At 37.2% G+C, this 19215-nt stretch overlaps 2 protein-coding genes across 2 annotated transcripts; both read right to left on the reverse strand.

The window, feature by feature from the left end:
- Positions 1–5970: 5970 nt before the first annotated feature.
- Positions 5971–12577, reverse strand: LOC121268265 (homeobox protein SBH1-like). The gene is made up of 4 exons (XM_041172451.1): positions 11423–12577; positions 10806–11049; positions 6435–6679; positions 5971–6290 (listed from the first exon to the last, which is right to left on the reverse strand). Exons 1-4 carry the CDS (start codon positions 11795–11797, stop codon positions 6084–6086), a joined length of 1071 nt encoding a protein of 356 aa, XP_041028385.1. The 5' UTR covers positions 11798–12577; the 3' UTR covers positions 5971–6083.
- A 2691-nt stretch (positions 12578–15268) lies between these two features.
- Positions 15269–16178, reverse strand: LOC121268288. Its single transcript, XM_041172482.1, has 2 exons — positions 15953–16178; positions 15269–15792 (listed from the first exon to the last, which is right to left on the reverse strand). Exons 1-2 carry the CDS (start codon positions 16050–16052, stop codon positions 15446–15448), a joined length of 447 nt encoding a protein of 148 aa, XP_041028416.1. The 5' UTR covers positions 16053–16178; the 3' UTR covers positions 15269–15445.
- Positions 16179–19215: the final 3037 nt, after the last annotated feature.

Consider the following 19215-nt stretch of genomic DNA (forward strand, 5'->3'; position numbering starts at 1 on the left):
ACACGGAGGTGTCTACTTATCACATTTATAGATGATTTTTCACATTACGGTCATGTCTACTTAATCTCCCATAAGTCTGAAGCATTGGAATGCTTTAGGCGATATCTAAGAATAGTTGAGAATCAGTTAGACAAGAGTTTAAAAGCTCTAAGAACTGACCGAGGACGAGAATATCTCTCTGAGCAATTTAAAAGGCTCTGTGATGAAAAAGGAATCAAAAGACAGTTGACGATGCCGAATACGCCCCAGAAAAATGGAGTGGCGGAAAGGAGAAATCGAACACTGCTTGAGATGGTTAGGTCAATGATGGCGCAAGTAAACCTACCAATTTCTTTTTGGGGGGATGCACTTTTGACTGCTGCCTACATTCTTAACCGAGTGCCCTCCAAATCAGTAACTTCCACCCCATATGAACTATGGACCGGCGAAAAATCCAATTTGAGTAACCTGCGGCCATGGGTTCAACGGGTTTTGTTCACAATCTTTCTCATAAGTATGGGAAGTTAGGCCCTAGAGGGAAGAAGTGTATCTTTATAAGGTACTCAGAACACTCTAAAGGGTATGTATTAATAGGTGAACAATCTGATGGAAGTGTGACTGAGATTGAGTCACGAGATGTGGATTTCATTGAAGATGAGTTTCCAAGTAGAGGTGAGGTTGATAGGAGTTTAGAACTTCATGAGATTGTAGAACAAGAAGAAAGTGCTCCAAGGAATTTAGTTGAGAATGAGGAAGAAATTCTTCAAGCTCCTACAAATTATTTGAATCCGAGTGGGAGCACATCACTTGTCAATCAATCACAACAACCTCAGCCGCATAGAAGCACACGCGAAAGTATTCCCCGTCGTCGTTTTGAGATTGAAGGGGAAGCTTTTATGATAGCTCCGCATGATGATGACGAGCCTAGGACAATTTATGAGGCTCTCTCATCTTCTACAAAAGATGAGTGGATGAAAGCTCTTAATGATGAGATTGAGTCTATGAAGATTAACCAGGTCTGGGATCTGGTTGATCTACCAATAGGATGTAAGACTATTGGGAACAAATGGGTTCTTAAGGTCAAACGCAAGTCGGATGGATCAATAGATAAGTACAAAGCTCGCTTAGTGGCGAAAGGATATACCCAACAGGAAGGTATAGACTATGAGGAGACTTTTTCACCAGTGGTGAGGTTTGCCTCAATTTGCCTGATTCTAGCTATAGTAGCAAACATGGATTTGAAACTCTACCAGATGGACGTTAAGACAGCATTTCTCAATGGAGAACTAGATGATGAGATCTATATGGATCAACTAACTGGTTTTGTGGTCAAAGGTCAAGAGCGCAAAGTGTGCAAGCTCAAACGATCTATATATGGCCTAAAGCAATCATCTAGACAATGGTACCTCAGATTCCATCGAGCCATTCTCTCGAATGGGTTTACGATGATCACAGAGGATCATTGTGTTTATGTCAAAAGGTCTAAGAAGAGTTTCATTATGTTGTCATTATATGTTGACGACATACTACTAGCTGGAAATAATAAAGGGTTGATAGTCGCCACAAAAGAGTGGTTATCCTTCAATTTTGATATGAAGGATATGGGTGAAGCAGAATACATTTTGGGAGTTAAGATCTACAGAGATCGCTCAAAGAGACTTTTGTGTTTGTCTCAACAGACTTACATAAAGAAAGTCCTCGAGCGCTTCTTAATGAATGAATGTAAACCCATTGACACCCCTGTTGCAAGGAGCGAGAACTTGTCTAAAGTGATGTGTCCTAAGACTCAGAAAGAAAAGGAAAAGATGGCTCTTGTCCCTTATGATAATGCTGTGGGTAGTCTGATGTACGCAATGATGTGTACTCGACCTGACATATGCTATGCAGTTGGCTTAGTGAGTAGATTCCAATCAAACCCCGGACTAGCTCACTGGAAAGCGGTCAAAAGGATTATGCGATATCTCAAGGGAACTGCAGACTATGTGTTGTGCTATCAGGGTTCAGATTTGCAGCTAAGAGGTTACAGTGATGCCGATTGGGGCAGCGACCTAGATGAGCGCAAATCAACCACTGGGTATGTCTTTCTGCTCAACCAAGGCGCCATTACGTGGAGCAACAAGAAACAACCCTGTATAGCTTTATCCACCATGGAGGCAGAATACATAGCTTGTTCTGCAGCAGTTCAAGAAGCTGTTTGGTTACGGAGGTTCCTCAAGCATTTAGACATTGGCACGGATACTTCAGATCCGGTGACAATATTCTGCAACAACATGGCAGCTCTCGCATATGCTAAGGACTCAAAGTATCATAGAAGAACCAAACACATAGATATCAGATATCACTACATCAGAGACATGATAGCGCAAAAGGAAGTGGTTCTGAAACATCTTTCTACGAGTCGCATGGTTGCTGATCCCTTAACGAAGCCTATAGCAAGAGATGTCTTGGAGGCTCATGTTAGGAATCTAGGACTGCGTAGACTATAAATGTAATTTGTGTTTCAAATGACATAAAGATGTAACATTTCCTTTGGGATATTAATACAATATGATTCAGTTCTTGTCTTTATCGTATTGTTTTTAATACACATACACAAGATATGTCAACATGCTTAGATCGGCTCACTCACACGAGCGATCGCCTCTAGCGCTTAAGTAGCGAGTAGAGATGAGACATTGTGTCCCTAGGTACTTGTCCAAAGGGATAAGTTGGTTGACACAAAGTTATGTCGCCTTAGTGGGAGCTAAGATGAGGTCTATTGATAGGACTATGCATGGGTTACCCCACCATCCATGTAACCTGTAGTAAGCCAGATGCGAGTTCCTCTTTGGTGCCTTGGAGACGTGCAAATTGAGGAATTCGGGTTAGACGCTTAAGGAGCGGCTAGACTGAGATCTGTACGGTGTTGATATAGACATATGCTCTTTGAGAAAGAGAAATCCACCGTAGCATGTGTTTCATACTATATGTGCTTATACGACCATATGAGTAAGTGAGTAAAATGCTTCCCTCTTTCTCACTGTGTGAGTCTCATTTCTTAAAAAATGTCATTTACTTTTGACTATGTCACGAGATAGAGGTTGTGATGTTTGCTACTTTGGCATGCTGTCTATGGCCATGATTGATACGGTCTAAAGAGGCATTGTTGGGAAAGCAGTTCGACCAAAATTGAGTGATATGAGTGTAAAGGGAAGACTATTCGATATCGTATCTTCGATAGTGTTTGCTGACGTCATACAAATGACGCTACATCTTGGTAGCGGCTAAAGGTTGTGAACACATTAAAATATTTGGAGGTAGTCAAGCATTGTTCTGAGTTTTTTTTTTAACTCAAGAGGGTTCGAAAATGCTTGATCTTGATGCGATCGAATAAGTCTAGGACATGACTAGACACTTTAGGGATGTTACTATGCTGGTCTTCTCTGGAAGAGATTTGGTGTATGTACTCCCTCCTTTCTACAGATGTGCTTGGTGGTCGCACGGCCTATTTATTTGTATGAACAAGATTGAGAACATTAGAGAGATGCTGACCTGGGGTCATGCCCACTGTGTGCGAGTGGGAGATATTAGATGGAGGGGGGCCCACGTGGGCCTGACCCCTCCTGCTGGTAACGCATGGCTTTAAGCCATGCGTTACTTGTAACGTATGTAACGCATGGCTTAAAGCCATGCGTTACTGCCGTTACACAAGACAATTGAAGGCTGGCCTTTAAGGCCAGCCGTGCATAGGAGGACTATATATAGTCCTCCTCAATTGTGTTTTTGGCACCCATTTAAAAAAAATAGAAAAAAGACTCTCTCTCTTTTGTTCTCTCTTGATAAAATACTTAGGCTGTGGATTTGTAAGTGTTACTCTAGTTCCATACTACGTAGTATACTTTCGCCACTAAGAGAAAATTCTTCAATCTGGAAAAACTTGTGGAGCAATTCTTTAAGCTGAGCTTGAGGTACTTTTCCGCTGTGCATTCTAACACTACCTCTTCCGTTGCTTCTCCATCTCTGCCACATGCATTTATGCAAGCAACAAGTACCTGCTCCCTTGTCCATTACTTCATCTGATATGGAGCACACCTCGGCCTTTGCCTCGGTAGTCAAGCATGCTGCATGTGAAGAACAACCATGAATGAGGAGTTTGATATGCAGTACTCTTCAGAATGGCAATACCTGGACCTTTGTTCATCCTAAACCATCTACGAATCTAAGTGGGTTTGTCGTATTAACAAGGCAGGCAGATGGTAGTGTTGATTGGTGGCTACAAAGCACTCCTAGCTGCTAAAGGCATTTGTCAGCGGTCAGGGATGGTTTTGAAGAAACACTTTAGTCCTGTTGTTAAACCGACTCCCATAGAAGTACTCTACTCTCACTCACCATTTTTGCATGTTGGTGTATGAGACGGATAGATGCGAGCACGCCGGTAAGAAAAAATCGAAAAATCAATCGGACTGAACGATTGAGTAGTCCGGTTCGGGAGCCAAAACTAATTAAAAACCAATTTGGTTCCTGTTTTCATGATTTAAAAATCGAATTAGATTGACCGAACCGAAATATATAGATTTTAATTTTTATATAACATGAAATTTTAATCTTGCTATTTATACTAATTCCTTGTGATATAAGCTTACGCTTAAACATAAATTTAATATTAAGTTCTTAACATATTTCTATTTATCATTACATATTAAGTTACATACTAATTACATATATAATACGGTATAAATATAACATATATATACATATTATATATTTTTATAAGTACAAATTTTTAAGCTAAGCAGTTGTTAAGCAGTTAATTTGTAATTTTTTTATACATTTTGGAGTTGGACCTTTTACTTTGGTGGTTGCATTTGTAATTATTTTAATGTATTTTTTTTAGATTTTGTTTATGTTTTGCTAATTGTTTTTATGCATGTTTTAGGCTTTTAGACCTTAGGAATATTGTTATGTGCATTTTTTAATAGCTTTTCTTAGGCATTATTAAATGCATGTTTTAATTAAACTAATCAGTGTATTTTGGCTAATTGTTTTTAGCATATATTTGGTTAATTGGTTATATGTATTGTGTTTTGAGGTAAAATTAATATTTTGAGCTCTATCATATTTGGGATAAAAAAATTATTCATTTGGGTCAAAAAAAACCAATTAACCCAATAAAAAAGCTTAAAAGCGAATCACGCCTATAAAGCCAAACCAAACCGAATCGAAACAAAAAAAAAAAAAAATCAAAGTTTTGGTTCTCTGGATTAACCGGTCAGTTTTAATTCTCAAGATTACAAAACTGGCTTAAACTGATCCGGTTCTAAAGTATGTAAAAAATCGGACCGAACTCAACCGATTACACCCTTAAATGTGAGCAATACCTTCCTACACAAATTTCTTAGTGAAAATGTATACATGGCATAACTTCCCCCAACATTGTGCATCCTCAACCTTCCCATGTAAATTGTTAGTTACGGAAAGCTCTTTGTTGGCTTCAAGAGCTCCAAGAGGCCACTAGAGCACGATATTCTCGTACTCGAGATGGGCTTCCATGAATCACCACATTATTTGTCTAAGTATATATTGACAAATATTTGCTCATCATCACATGCTCTAGATTCGTTGCAACTCATTAACCGAAATCTAGGATCCCATGGTTTTTGAATTTTTAGAGTATATGCAAGCTAAGGAATCCAAAGCCGTTACCATTCCTCTGACAACCTTTTATGAAAATTACACGTTATCATCCCTTTTCAAATAAAGATATGATCGCGCAATCCTCTAAGACAAGTCCATTTCAGGTCTGAATTAAGTGTAAAATCGAACCCAAAAGTTTGGAATGAATTATAATATGCATTTATCTTAAAAGTTAAAGCTTAAAAATGCATTTATATTTTCGATCTTCCCAATTGGAACAACTCCAACTATAGCCATTTGAAAAGTGGCGTTTTAAACCCTCATTAACTGACTCAAATAGGCAGGCTCTACATGCAGCTTATAAGTTAAAGCATATGATAACATGGCAAGAATGACATGATATAATTCAAAGATGTCAAAAGATGTCGATTAGGAGCACAGCTACATTTAATTACACAATATTTGCATTAAGTTATGCATAATTATCATCTTCACAGCAGTGATGTGGGTGAGAAGTCCATAGGAAAAGGATTACCCAAGACATTGTCCATGTAATAGTGCTGATGGGCAGCATCCATTACCACAAACTGCATATCTTCTGAAGGCTTCCAATGTCGTTTTCTTTGATTTATGAACCAGTTGTTTATTTGCTTCTGATCCAGGCCTGTTGATTCTGCAAGAGCCAGCTTCTGCGACTCCTGTTAACAAATGATCAAGTGGGACCGTACAAGATGATAAGGCCAATTGTATATCCAAAAGCAGGCAGAAGAATCTGTTTTGTTAACAAATATGCAAAATAACTACAACAACAGGCACTAAGCAAGTTTGTAACAAATATGTACCGATGGATAAGGCCATTTGTAATGCCTGCTCCACCAATCAAGCAGCTGTTGCCTAGCTTCTTTTGGCAGTTTCCCTTTCTTCTTCTTCTTCATGAACTCCTGTTTCAGACTGCCTAAATATCCACTGTACTTGCGCAAAAGTTGACCTTTTAGCTCCCGATCCTCAGCATGCGGATCAATGAAGTTGTTATTTAAATCAACCTCTTCTTCAGATGATCCACTCCTATCTACAGCCTCGCCACAAGCTGATAACAAAAACAGATAACGAGTAGCTGAATATTAAAATAGGCTTTCAAAATGTTGCAGCCAGTTGTACTCTCTCTTAGGCTTCAGAAGCAGTACTATAATCTATATTCAGTACAATGGTGGCAAACTAATAAAAATTTATTCCAGAAGTCTCAACGAATCCATAAATAGAATAGCAATAAATAAGAACTTGAATTCCAATGCTTGCTCCCTTCCAACATGAATGAAGTACTATACAATGAAATATGTTGGGCTAAGACCATATACATATACTTATATTTCCTATAAGCCCCAGGAAACTGGTCTTACGAACATCAGATCCATTAGCCTCCAGATTAATTAAAGAACTTTCATTCAGTTGACCAACAGATGCCTCATGTCTGCAACTCCAAAAAAGGGAAAAATGGGTTAAGGAGGACGGTTCTAATCCAGGTAGAGTAGAACCAATTCATCTATATGCAGAACAAACAGCAATTACAGGCTTTTTTTATTGCACATCTTGCTTTATTATCATCTCTCACCCTATCGATAGTGGCGTCCAGAAAGTATACAGTATCCGTTATTGCTGAACTGCAAATTCACTTCTACATGAATCTTGCTAGCCAGTTAATTTATCTATACCTTTCAACATAACGAGAATTTCTAACTAGATAAAGAAATATGGCCTTAGGATTCGTTACTTGAAGCTGTCACATAAAATGTAATTAGAACAAGAATTGGAGGATTATTCAAGTTCGTAGGACTACAGGAAAGGAAATGACATCTTGACCATTATCGCAATAGGAAATGCTTTAATTGAGACTCCTATGGAGGATGAATTATAGAAAGGCTAGGTCAGGAAGTCAGTAGAGTAGCGGAGCTATATTAGGGAGAAATACATCATTGTGCTCTTTCTTGGCTCTATCTTTGCTATGCTAATTATCTTTTCTTTTTTATAAGTTGCTATGCTAATTATCTATCAACATACATATCATCTAAGAAAGAATTGTTATACCTATCATCTAAAGAAAGAATTGTTGTACTAACTGAAATTGCTCAAGAAAATAGAGAGCCACTTTTATCAGATTGGGTGGCTGACCTCCATGACATGCTGCCTAATAACAATTTAAGTGACTAAGTATCAAATAATTCAGAAAATTTAGGGAAAGAATCCCAAGATCAGCTGGATTTATGCTAACTTTGGAAGTGTTTCTTGAAAAGGGATTAGGGGCAAATGGGCCAAGGGCAAGAGAAGTGTGTGATTAATGTGATAACTGTGTTGTACCTGGTCTCAGTATACTGCTTCAAAGCGAACATCTAAAGGCTATTCTTCCTACCCCGAAATATTAAGATTGTATATCGATATATATATTATTTATTATTATTATTATATTAATATCTATACATAGTGATCAGACATTATCCTGGAAGTCCACTTTAATTAACCCTATCCATACCTGTATGCACAAGGATGTAATTTAACTGCATGGTCTTCACAGTAAAATATATGCAAGCACCATGCCTTCAACAATCAGCGCGGATCACAGAATATAGTCCCAACATGATAACAAGACAAAATAACTATCATATTATTGAGTAATGGAGTTACTGGAGAACCAATGGGTTTGGCGTTGGTACCTTCAGTAGAGGAATGTCTAGAGTCGGAAGTGCAGTTTGATGGGGATATTGTGGCCCCAAGTCTCTCTTCCTCCAATAGCTGATTGGATTCTGCCTAAAGTTAACGAGATTCAGCAGTTCGTAGGAATTTCACATGGAGGATGTGAAGACCAATTTAATGAACTAATTATTGCAATCGAGGCAAGCCGCACACTTGAAACCAAATCAAGTTTCAAGAAAAGCAGGGAGTTACAACATCTTTTTTCGGCAATCAACTACGACGCTAAGTGTGATAGTTCAACTAGAGGGAAGTCTAAAGGGAGGGCATTGTGAAGACGGGAATCAAGGTGTTGGGGTTAGTGTTCGGGTAGAGTTTTAGTTCTACGGAAAATAAGGGATTGGGGTCTGGTCTGATGTGCTTTGGGTTGGTTTTTTTATGGATTTTTTGGGTCATTAGGGGCTTGTTGGGTCATTTTGGGCAAAGTGTTTTCTTGTATACATTCAATGTACTTTATTTCTCCTTTTGATATATACAATATTTTTACTTATAAAAAAAAAGTAATTCTATAATATTAGGCCATCACCTCCCTCTTATCTCACTATAATGAGATAACATTGTCCATCAACTTTGAACTATTTTTTTAAACAATTAAGAGATGATCCAAGGATAATGGAAAATCTCACATGTACAAAGTGGGATAAAAAGGGGATAAGAGTGTAGTGTATATATAGCATTACTCATGCTAGGTAAATGGTTTAGTATAAGACTACTAGTAGATGTCATATCACGGGCAAGCTGACAAGGACGCCTATTTAAGGGTATGATTAACAAAAATAGATTAAATTAACGTGTAGTCATGCAATGGGAACAGAGTAAATCATTTTCCACATGAGGAAAACTAGCACCATTCATTCTGATTATATAGAAGTTAACAAACAGGCACCCATTCATCAATTTAGTTTGTGTGAATCTAAAAACATTTTATCCGATGATCATGGTAACCACAATTGAATCTAACCGCTTATTCGTTATAGTGTTGTGAAATAAAAGGTAAGAAGTTTGTTTAATCCCATGGAACGATTAAACTTCTATTAGTGAACATATACCTCTACACTAGAACTGCTCTCCATTCCAAAAACCCCATCCACTCACTCCAAATGGCTTATAAACTCTAAGCCAATATGTGTCTGCATTTTGCATACTCCATAGCATTAAGTTCCACACAAAGATATATACAATTTAAATTTCTTCCCTTATCCCTGTGCCACAGGATCTGGGCTTTCGAAAGAAACTCACAAAACCTTAAAGGCAATTGTATAATCGTAGTTCAATATCATAGTACAGTTTAAATGGGAAAATTACACTTATGAAAGCTGTAATCAAACTAGCACATAGAAAGCACTTATGTTTCGTCTTCCGAAATTTCTCATAGCAGAACATCCAGAGAAGAGAAACCTGGCCAAGTTGTTGTTCAATCTCACATAATATCTGAAAACTTGTCAACTTCAACCAAGAAAAGCTGAAGTATAAGAAACCATCCAAGCGCATTTACTTCACAGAAACCTAGAAGAGAATCAATGAGGTTATGTACTGTTGGGGTGGAGACTGATTTTGGAGTTGAAAATCGAGAAACAGAGAGTTTGCTCGAGGCGCTAGAGTAAAGCTCAATCCGTGAGTTTGTTCCAGGTGCGCTCAACAATGGGCTCAAGCAAAGCTCAACCCATGTGTTCGCTTGAGTCTCGCGCGACAATGAGCGCGCTCAAGCGAGACACAAACCCTAGCGTTCGCTTGAGTCCCACTTGGCACCTTGTTCGAGCCAATGTTGATGGATTGTTCACTCGATGCATGCTCGACACACCGCTCAAGCGAAAAACGTAGTTTTTGCCAAATTAGGGTTTCCAGCGCTATTTGCTATAAATATGTTATATTTGACTTGTTTTGTACAACTTTCGGCATATTTTGAGAGAGAACAATTATCAAGTGAGTGCATATTATGTGAGAGCAAACAACCTTAAAGAGTGTGAGTTGAGATTGAGTGATTGTAATCTCCTCTAATTAATAAGATTTTTGCAGTTCTGTAGACATAAACAAGTTGTCAAACCACGTATAATGTGTGTCATGTGCTTAATCATGCTTGTTTTTATTTTAATTTGTCATCGATGGTGTGTCTTTTTGCACAACATGTACCACTCCCGTCCATATACACCTCTGGTACCCTAGCTATTATCTAAAACTGTCCAAATATGCAGATGCGAACTAAAAAAATAAAAGAAGAAACAGGCCAGCACTGAAAAGAAGAGCTTCAAAAGAGGAAAATAAAAGCAGCCACTTTGCGAAACAGCATCTGTTCTATATAGCAAACAGCCAACGCTAAACTAAATCAGTATGTTCTTTCGAACAAATACATGCATGGCTGCAGGTTGGTAACTTAAGGAAAATCCAAGAAATGAAAAGGTATTAATATTAAGAAATTCTCTAAGAAGGCTGGCTAGATGTGTAGATTAACAAGGAGAGATCAAGGTAGTCACCCGAATCTGAAGAAGAAACGGTGAGGGCTTTGAATTGGCATTCAATCCTTTGGAGAAAAAGCACGGCTTCCTCGAAGGGTTTAGAAAGTTCTTGCTCGTACTTGGTCAGCATCTCACAGTAGGCTTCCATGAACTGATCCAGCGCCGGATCTTCACCGATGGAACCCGTGCCTAGGTGGCCCATTGTCGCCGCTGAAGCACACGTTTCTTCCAGTCTTGCCACCACTTCAGGCGGTGCCCCGACCTGTTTTGTTCAACACCTCACAAGGAAATATGTTGGGAGCCAGGTAAAAAAGACAAAAACTAAAAGACTCTTATCATTTTGTTTGAAAGGGTTTTGACTTCACTTTTTCTTTCTCCTGGGGAGTCTAAAACATGGTGGGAAAAAGAAAACAAAAGAGCTTCAACATTTTTCAGATCCAACTTCGGCAAAGACATGCAAATTAAAAACGATTATCAATCATTTCTGGGTACTAGGTTACATGGATTTGTCTGCTTTCTACAAAGAAGAGAAACACAAGGAGCAAAGCGCTAGCTAAAGGTTGGGAGAGCGTTGTTGTTTTGGGTCGATGGGTGTTGATCACGGAAATTCGAGTTAAAATTTGAGTTCTTTTTACCTTTTGACAATTGACATAGGCAGCCAAGAGTCGTTGGTAGTGAGGATGAGCCATGATCTTAACCTTCTCAGCAGAACTGCTGCTCTCGTCGTTGTTCATATTGGTGTTGCTCTCCATGAAATAACAGCCAGTGTCGCTATTATTGGTCTGGTCATGAAGAAAGAAAGCGGAGCTGTTATCAGTATTGCGGTTTCGATTCTGGTCGTGATTGTTGGTGGGAGGTAAAGGGATTAAACTGTTAGTGTCTGCATTAGGATTATGGTGGTGGTGGCTTTGATGAGAAGACATTAGAGGCATCATCATCACTGGACATAAACCATAACTGTTCTCTCCGAAAGACATCATACAAGAAGTTCCATTAGAACCACTATCCATAATCTCTATCTTTTCCCCCCACAGTCTTATCCTAAACCTAGTTCACTTGGCTTTGCCCTACCCTCCTTTCCCCCCGGCTGTCTCTCTCTCTCTCTCTCTCTCTCTCTCTCTCTCACGCAATCTTTTAGCTCTAAAGAACGTCGTTTCTCCAGTCCTCTCCCGGGTTTTATGCTACAACTTTCAGGCTTTTTACAGGAAATCCTAAATAGTGATAGTGGTGGTCAGGTATTAAAGTAGTAGTGGTGGTTTTGCACTCCTGGGCTGGTCTGGCAAAGGCTGCTCAGATTTCCATTGGAAAATGGGTGCTCTATCTTTCTGCTCGGAGACAGCATTAACACTCTCTCTCTCTCTCTAAACACAAACACAGAAACTCTATGCAAGAGCTTCTATGAAAGTGGAGTGAGAGAGAGGTATTCATATATGTGCACAGAGCGCACGCGGAGTAGGCAGAGAGACGAGGAGAGAAGTTGTAAAGGAGGAGCGCTGGCTCATGTAAATGTGTTGAGGCACAGATGCAGGGCTTTACCTTCCCAATGAGAACTCTCCACTCTTTTATTGCACTGCCACTGATGCACTGCCATATTACTGGCAAAAGAACAAAGAGAGAGAAAATTTTATGTTTCGTAGAGAGAGAAAGAGGACCGATCAAATCGAGGAAGAGCCAAAGAAATCGACCACCCTGCTGCTATAAGAGACGGAGCGGCAGGGTAAGGATTTTGGGCTTGGAATCTCTCTCTCTCTCTCTCTCTCTCTCTCTACACCGTACCCTTTCTTTCTTGTGTCTACAGGGGTTTGATAGCAATCAGTCCACTCATTTAATATTCGCCCTTTGCTTGTCTCGTTCTTCCTCCCAATCTCTCTCTCCGAAACTATTATAATTGGAATTCATATAAATATCCTCAATTTTAATAAAATATTAATTTTTCTTAAATTTCTTTTATTTTGATTTTGATGTCTTTATATTTCTTGAATTGATTGTGTATTTGTCACTTCCCCTAATTTATATTTTCATATGAAATTAAATTTGTAGCCCCAATCTCCATAAAATCATTATAAAAACAAAGAAACATCTAATTATATTGTATAAATATGTATTCACTACTCAACACTATAATTAAAAAATTCAGAATAATTATATATATATATATAAAGACATTTTCATCAAGCCACTCCGTTCTATAAAAGCTCAAGATTTTGAGATTTGGCACATCTCAAAGCACATGCAAAGAGATAAATTCCAAAATGTCCAAAGTCTCTCATCATGTTATTTTGTTGCAATTCATACTCCACACCTATTATTAGAATTGAAATAGCCCATGTTAGCTGGGTTTGGGCCGGGTAGTGAGGCCCATCTCGACCAAGCCTTCCCCCTCCAACGACCTATTCGAAGACTCCAGCCATTTAAGTTGTATCAGATTAAGAAAGTGCTCAACGGAAAACCATGTTAAAGGAGACAGATGGAACATGCTGACTCTAACATCCCCTTATTGCATCTAGTGTTGAAGGACTTGCATCAGCAGGCAAATGGGGGATGTGGGCAACCCACCATTCTCTAGCCAGGGGAGAGGGCAGAAGTGACCGCGTCGTTCACCCACTGCCAAGACATGCCCTGGAAACCAAGCAACATTAAATACACCACCTCAGGGACTGGGCCTCATTAAAAGTCATGTCTCATCACACCACGTCACATTGAATGCCTCGATTAAAATAGACGCGGGCGAGACGGCTTGACCTTGACACGAAAGACATAATGTTTCATTTGAGCTTCATATAAAAACTACATCTCAAGTACAAAAAACTCTCTGATTTTCGAGGATGTTCCAGCCATTACTATACATACGAAAAGACTAACTTAAGCATTAGAGGTTCTTAGGACCACACCGAGCCCATTTTTTCCCTTGTATTCGCATGTGAAGACCTCGATTCGAGTTACTAAGACCTTATCCAGGTATACGAAACACTGTGTTAACAAATCTCGATATTATTTTTAACGATAACAAAATATACTATTAATTTATGTCTAAAAGGTATTAATCGATATTATAATTCAAACTATTTGTAATTGTTATAAATGTCAAAAAATTTTCCTTACTATAACATAAAAGCCAAATATTTTTCACCAAATTTCCATTCTTATATATATTCTTATAGACGAGGGGGACAATAAACTTCCCTTTCATATAAATTTGCTAAAAAATGATAATATTTATTTGAAAAATGATAATACTATGGTGGGATCAGCAACACCACACCATATTGATACAAGCATCTAAGAGCATTGGTATTGGAGTAGCAAATTATCCAAAGATGTCAAGTTTTGGCTAATTAAACCCAAAAATCATATGTATTGTATCCAATAGCTATCTAAGCTTTTAGCTACAATAGCTCAACCTATACGAATATAAACAGTAACTTAGATATTCGCTTTTTAAGTTTATTTTCTCTCTTCGTTAATTTTCATGTTATTTTTCTCATGAATAGTGATGGGTTACTACCTTTTACTATCTATTTACATTTTATAATGTATTTATTTTTTTATCATTTTCTTTTAAGTATTTTTTTAACATTCTTAATAATAAAGAAAAAATTAAAAATATATATAATTTTACTAATAGTTACTTCCTAAACCATTAAGTAAAATAAAAAAATTAAAAAAGAAACAAATACAAAAAAAATAGTAAATGAATAGTAAGAGAGTAGTAATCCTATCATTTTTCTTTTTCATTCCTCGCACAAAATTGATTAGACATCTACAAATTCTTTTATTTTTCTCCATATCTCCTCCAATCCAAAGGGGGTAAAATATGTGTTCAAACTTTGTGATTAGTTTACTTTAAAAATATAAATCAATAATAATAATTTAATTAAAATGAATGATATTACGGTTATGTTATTAATTATGAAATCATCAAAAAGTATGCATAGTATATTATGATAATTAAAATAAAATAGATTTTTTTATTTGATTAAAAATATCACTAGTTGGTATGCAAAATATGAAAGAAAAATTTCAAAAAATATAATAAAAAAGTAAAAACTAAATAATATTTTATTATTATATAAAGTTTAGATAAATAATGAATGAGATTTTGAATATAGACAAAAGATTAAAAAAATGAAAAATTAGACAAAATTTACCAAATAACATTAACGAGCTCTAAAGGGTCTAGGGCCAATCCAATGCTAATAAAATAAATATAGATAGAAATTACTGTTAAAAGTTTACACACATGATGTGGTATTATCTAGACTACATATTTCTCAAATTTAAAATAAAAAAATAGAGAATTAAAAGTAAATATGTAGTGAATGTAAAGTGTGCATTGTTACAGTAACTTCTCTCTAATATTATTCATGCTAATAATATTACAGCGATTTGTGCATAGAAAAAAGAAAGGTTGAAGTTCAAGGAAAGAAAGTATTTATGAAAAAATTTCTCATCAGCCGGATTACTAATTTCACACCCCCACATCCTACGTGACGGGTTCACTGAAAAATGAACCGACTCTGCCCCAAACTCAAAACAATTCGCCCGACACTTCCTCTCATCCCTCTTTCTCTGTGAAGCCAAGCTGCCCCAAGATTCGATCTTCTCTTTGAACCCGACACCTCCTCTCCTCCCTTTTCATCTCCTCCGCTATTGGCTTTTCATCTCCTTCGCTGCTCATGCTTCATCTCGGCGTGCACAAATTCAACGCTGGCCTTCCTCTCATCATGCAGCTCCTCTCTCGTGATCACCGATCTCATCGTGTTCCTCTCTCGTCTTCCGAGTCGCCCAAGCTTTCTCAGCAAAAACCTCTCTTGCCCAAGCTTTCGTCGGCAACAGAGATACCCAAGCAAGCTTTCATCAGCAGCCTCTGCCTTCATCTCCGTGAGCAAGCTTTCGTCTAGAAAGAAAATTGTTGTCCCATCTCCTGATGCTGCCAATGAAAATCCCAATCTTGCTAGTCTCGGATTGGATCCTAGTTTTATGGATGCAATCATTAGAAAGGCCCCTGCAGCGAATTATGAATTGAGGCCGCTCTTGCGGATGCTTGCTGGTTCATCTTCTTCAGATTTGCTGGTTCTCTTTTTTTTGTTACTATAAATTTTAGCAGACCTTCAACGACTAAAACACAGCTCTTCCAAATGCGTAAATGCTCAAGCTTTTTCAACTCACAACCCCAAAAACCCCAACTTTCATCTGGCATTTCCTCCTCCGATGTATTTTGTGATTCTTGGAGGATTTAAGCTCTGTTTCTAGCTTTAAGCCCATTTCGGAAGATCAAAAAGGGAGGAAAAAAAAGGACTAAGTCTACGGAAGAGAGTCCACAAACTGGAGATGGCGGGGCGTCGGGCAAAGGTGAAGAAGAAGCCACGAACGCGGGAAGTGGGAGGTTTTCTCAATCTAATAAATATAGATAGTAATCACTGTTGAAACAATTATTTTACACATATAATATGATATTATTTAGATCATATCTCTCAAATCTAAAATAAAAAGTAAAAAATTAAAAATAGTCATATAATGAATACAAAATGTATACTAGTAACTACTCTCTAATATTACTGTTTCTCAATTTCGAAAATGGACTTTTTCTTCTGGACGCTAGTTTCACGTGTAGGAAAAAAAAAAAATAACGTGTGGTATTAACAACAATGGGTTGATGTATAGATTTATTGGTATTTATCATCTCTCTGTATGGTACTTATTTTTAAATTTTATTAATTTTTTTAGTTTTATTTTTTTAAAATTAATTAAATTATTCTATTCATTATTTATATAACACATATTTGTTGAGATGAAATAAAAAAATAAAAATCATATATAGTATTAGGGATGAAGACAGATTATATTGGTGATTTCAGTCCAAAACCAAAATCGCACCAATATATTTTTCATAAGGTGATACCGATCGAAACCGGTCGATGATGGAGGTAAAACCAACCGGCGTAATTTCAGTCGATTACCCTCGATTCATCAGTATCCTTGTTGGTTTTACTCCCATAAAAAAATATTTCACAAATTTAAGATCTCACAACAAATCTCACAACAAATAATTAAATATCACATTCAAACTGAACTGGACTGATCGATTGTTTGTCAATTTCGGTCGATTTCGTACTCGGTCGATCGGTCCGCATCGTACCGGCCGATTTTAACGGTTTTTGTAAGCAGTGTGTCTACGAACTACGAAGAGTGAATTTTTGAAAAAATAAAAGCTGGTAAAGTTAGTGGGACAGTCCGAATGTCTCTACCTCTCTGATCTCTCCCCGTCTCTAGCCTAGCCTCTATGGCTTGTAGCTTTACTTTCTCATTAAAAGCCGTACATATATATACATAGTTCCGTTCCTTTGAAAACTCTGTGGGAAAGTGAAACATGAGCTCCTATGATGCTGAGAGCATTTTGCCACTTCTCCACCGTTAATATTGTACCCCTACGTACTTTATTTTTTCTCATAAGCAAAAAATTTAGAAAAAACTATAAAAAAAATTACAATAAATTATAAAATAGTTATAAAAAAATTACAAAATAGTTACGGGGAAAATAATAAATATGAGATAATTCATTTTATGCATTTAGTTCTTTTTTAGTAGTATATATCATATCACGTAGGAACTTACTATTAGAATATTATATAAAGAGAATTTTATAAAAATGTGATTTGTTTAAAAGAGATATTTAGGATTAAAAAAAAAGTCTAAAAATAAAAAGGAAATATAAAGTTATATATTTGTAAGTGTTCAAAGATATGGTGCATAAGATCATAAAGGGAAATATTTAGATAAGGTACTCCAAGAGAAGGTTTCGTTTGGTAAGTAAATTCATCTCAATTTATTTCAACTCATCATTACAATTTTTTCAAATCTCAATATAAAATATAATAAATAATTTAACTTTTTTAAATTTTAAAATAATAATAATATTAAAAAATAATATTCTAATAATATTTTATCATCTCTCAATTCAGTTTAACATCTAAATACAACTTTAATATATTAAAAAATTATAAAGTTGAGCATATATACTTAATACTACTGCCTGCAAAGAGTGGAATTATTTGGTGGTGTCCGGAAATACACGAAATGGGAAGTGTCCCATGCATATATCTAGGCAGTGGACAGACAGCTGATTCATGCAATGGCACGTACCAACTATCCTAACCTATCAGACTAACCAAGAGCTCTTTTTGTAAGCAAACCAGATCTTCACAGGCTGTGGCTGGGCTAGCAAGAGAGTGACAGTTCCAATAAGTACTAGCTACTCAATCCATCGCTCATCTGCATTATCTATCGAATCAGTTCTCTTTTCTCAAGGAAAGAGAGAAGGATTTGCATCTCTCGTCCGTGCCCATGTACACTATAATTGTCTTCCAATTTTACTGTAATTTTCAACTAGACCCCATGTTCTCTTCAAGACTGGGTTCAAGATATTTATATACTTATAATTAGTTAATTTATTAATTTTTGTGTTTCGTTAACACTTTTTCCTGTTTATTCTCAGTCTCACGTTAAAATTTTCTTATATCGTTTAAACCTCTTCCAATATGAGAGAGAAAGGAGATGGAAACGAAAAGTTTTTCATTTTTTTTTTTTCTAAATTTTCACCTCATCGTAGGTCCTCTTTAATTCTCAATTTTGTGTCAGTTATTTTTTTTTTTATAAGCTCTAAGTTTTTCTACTTGTCATTTGTTTGGATATTGAGAAAATCAAAGAACATCTTTACCTATACAGAAACTTGTCATTTGTTTGGATATTGAGAAAATCAAAGAACATCTTTACCTAGACAGAAAACCCTAGGAAATAACTAAAAAAAAAATCAAGTTTGCATATTGTAAGGAGTTCCCCCACCCCAACCCCCCGCGCAGGGCCGACGGTCTTAGCGGGCTTGAGAATGGCAATTGAGATAACGGAAAGCAAAGGCCCAGCCCAGAATAAGTAGACTCTTTGGCTCGGCCCACGGATAAACTCTCCTGGACGAAACCACCATGAGGAAGCATAATGCAGGGAGATGAGACTCGCCAACCTAGAGATCCCTCGAACAGTGTCCAGTCCTTGAGTACCAGTCTGTATAACTGGCAGAAAGTAAGGGGACCCTCAATCCTCTGATATGGAAGACATCGACGGATCACCAAGAATGCTAGCGGGGTGAGGCAAATCGGAGAATGACGTCGCATTAATAGCACCACTACTTGAACTACACGCCACATGATGTCGTCACAGAGTCACGCTGCATTAAAAGACTGACAAAAGAAATAATACGAAGGACACAGACTTCATGGGGGCAGACACGATATGTCCCTCCAGACTCTTGGTATAAATAGCAACTCTCAAGTATGAGAAAAATGTTCTGATCCCTAGACTCTCTCACTTATTTATAAATTTCTAAGAGACTTTGCTGACTTTGGCATCGAAAACTCTCCAACCTCAAGGCCAC

This window comes from Juglans microcarpa x Juglans regia, chromosome 5S, assembly GCF_004785595.1.
Source record: "Juglans microcarpa x Juglans regia isolate MS1-56 chromosome 5S, Jm3101_v1.0, whole genome shotgun sequence".
In the NCBI taxonomy this organism is placed as follows: Eukaryota; Viridiplantae; Streptophyta; class Magnoliopsida; order Fagales; family Juglandaceae; genus Juglans; species Juglans microcarpa x Juglans regia.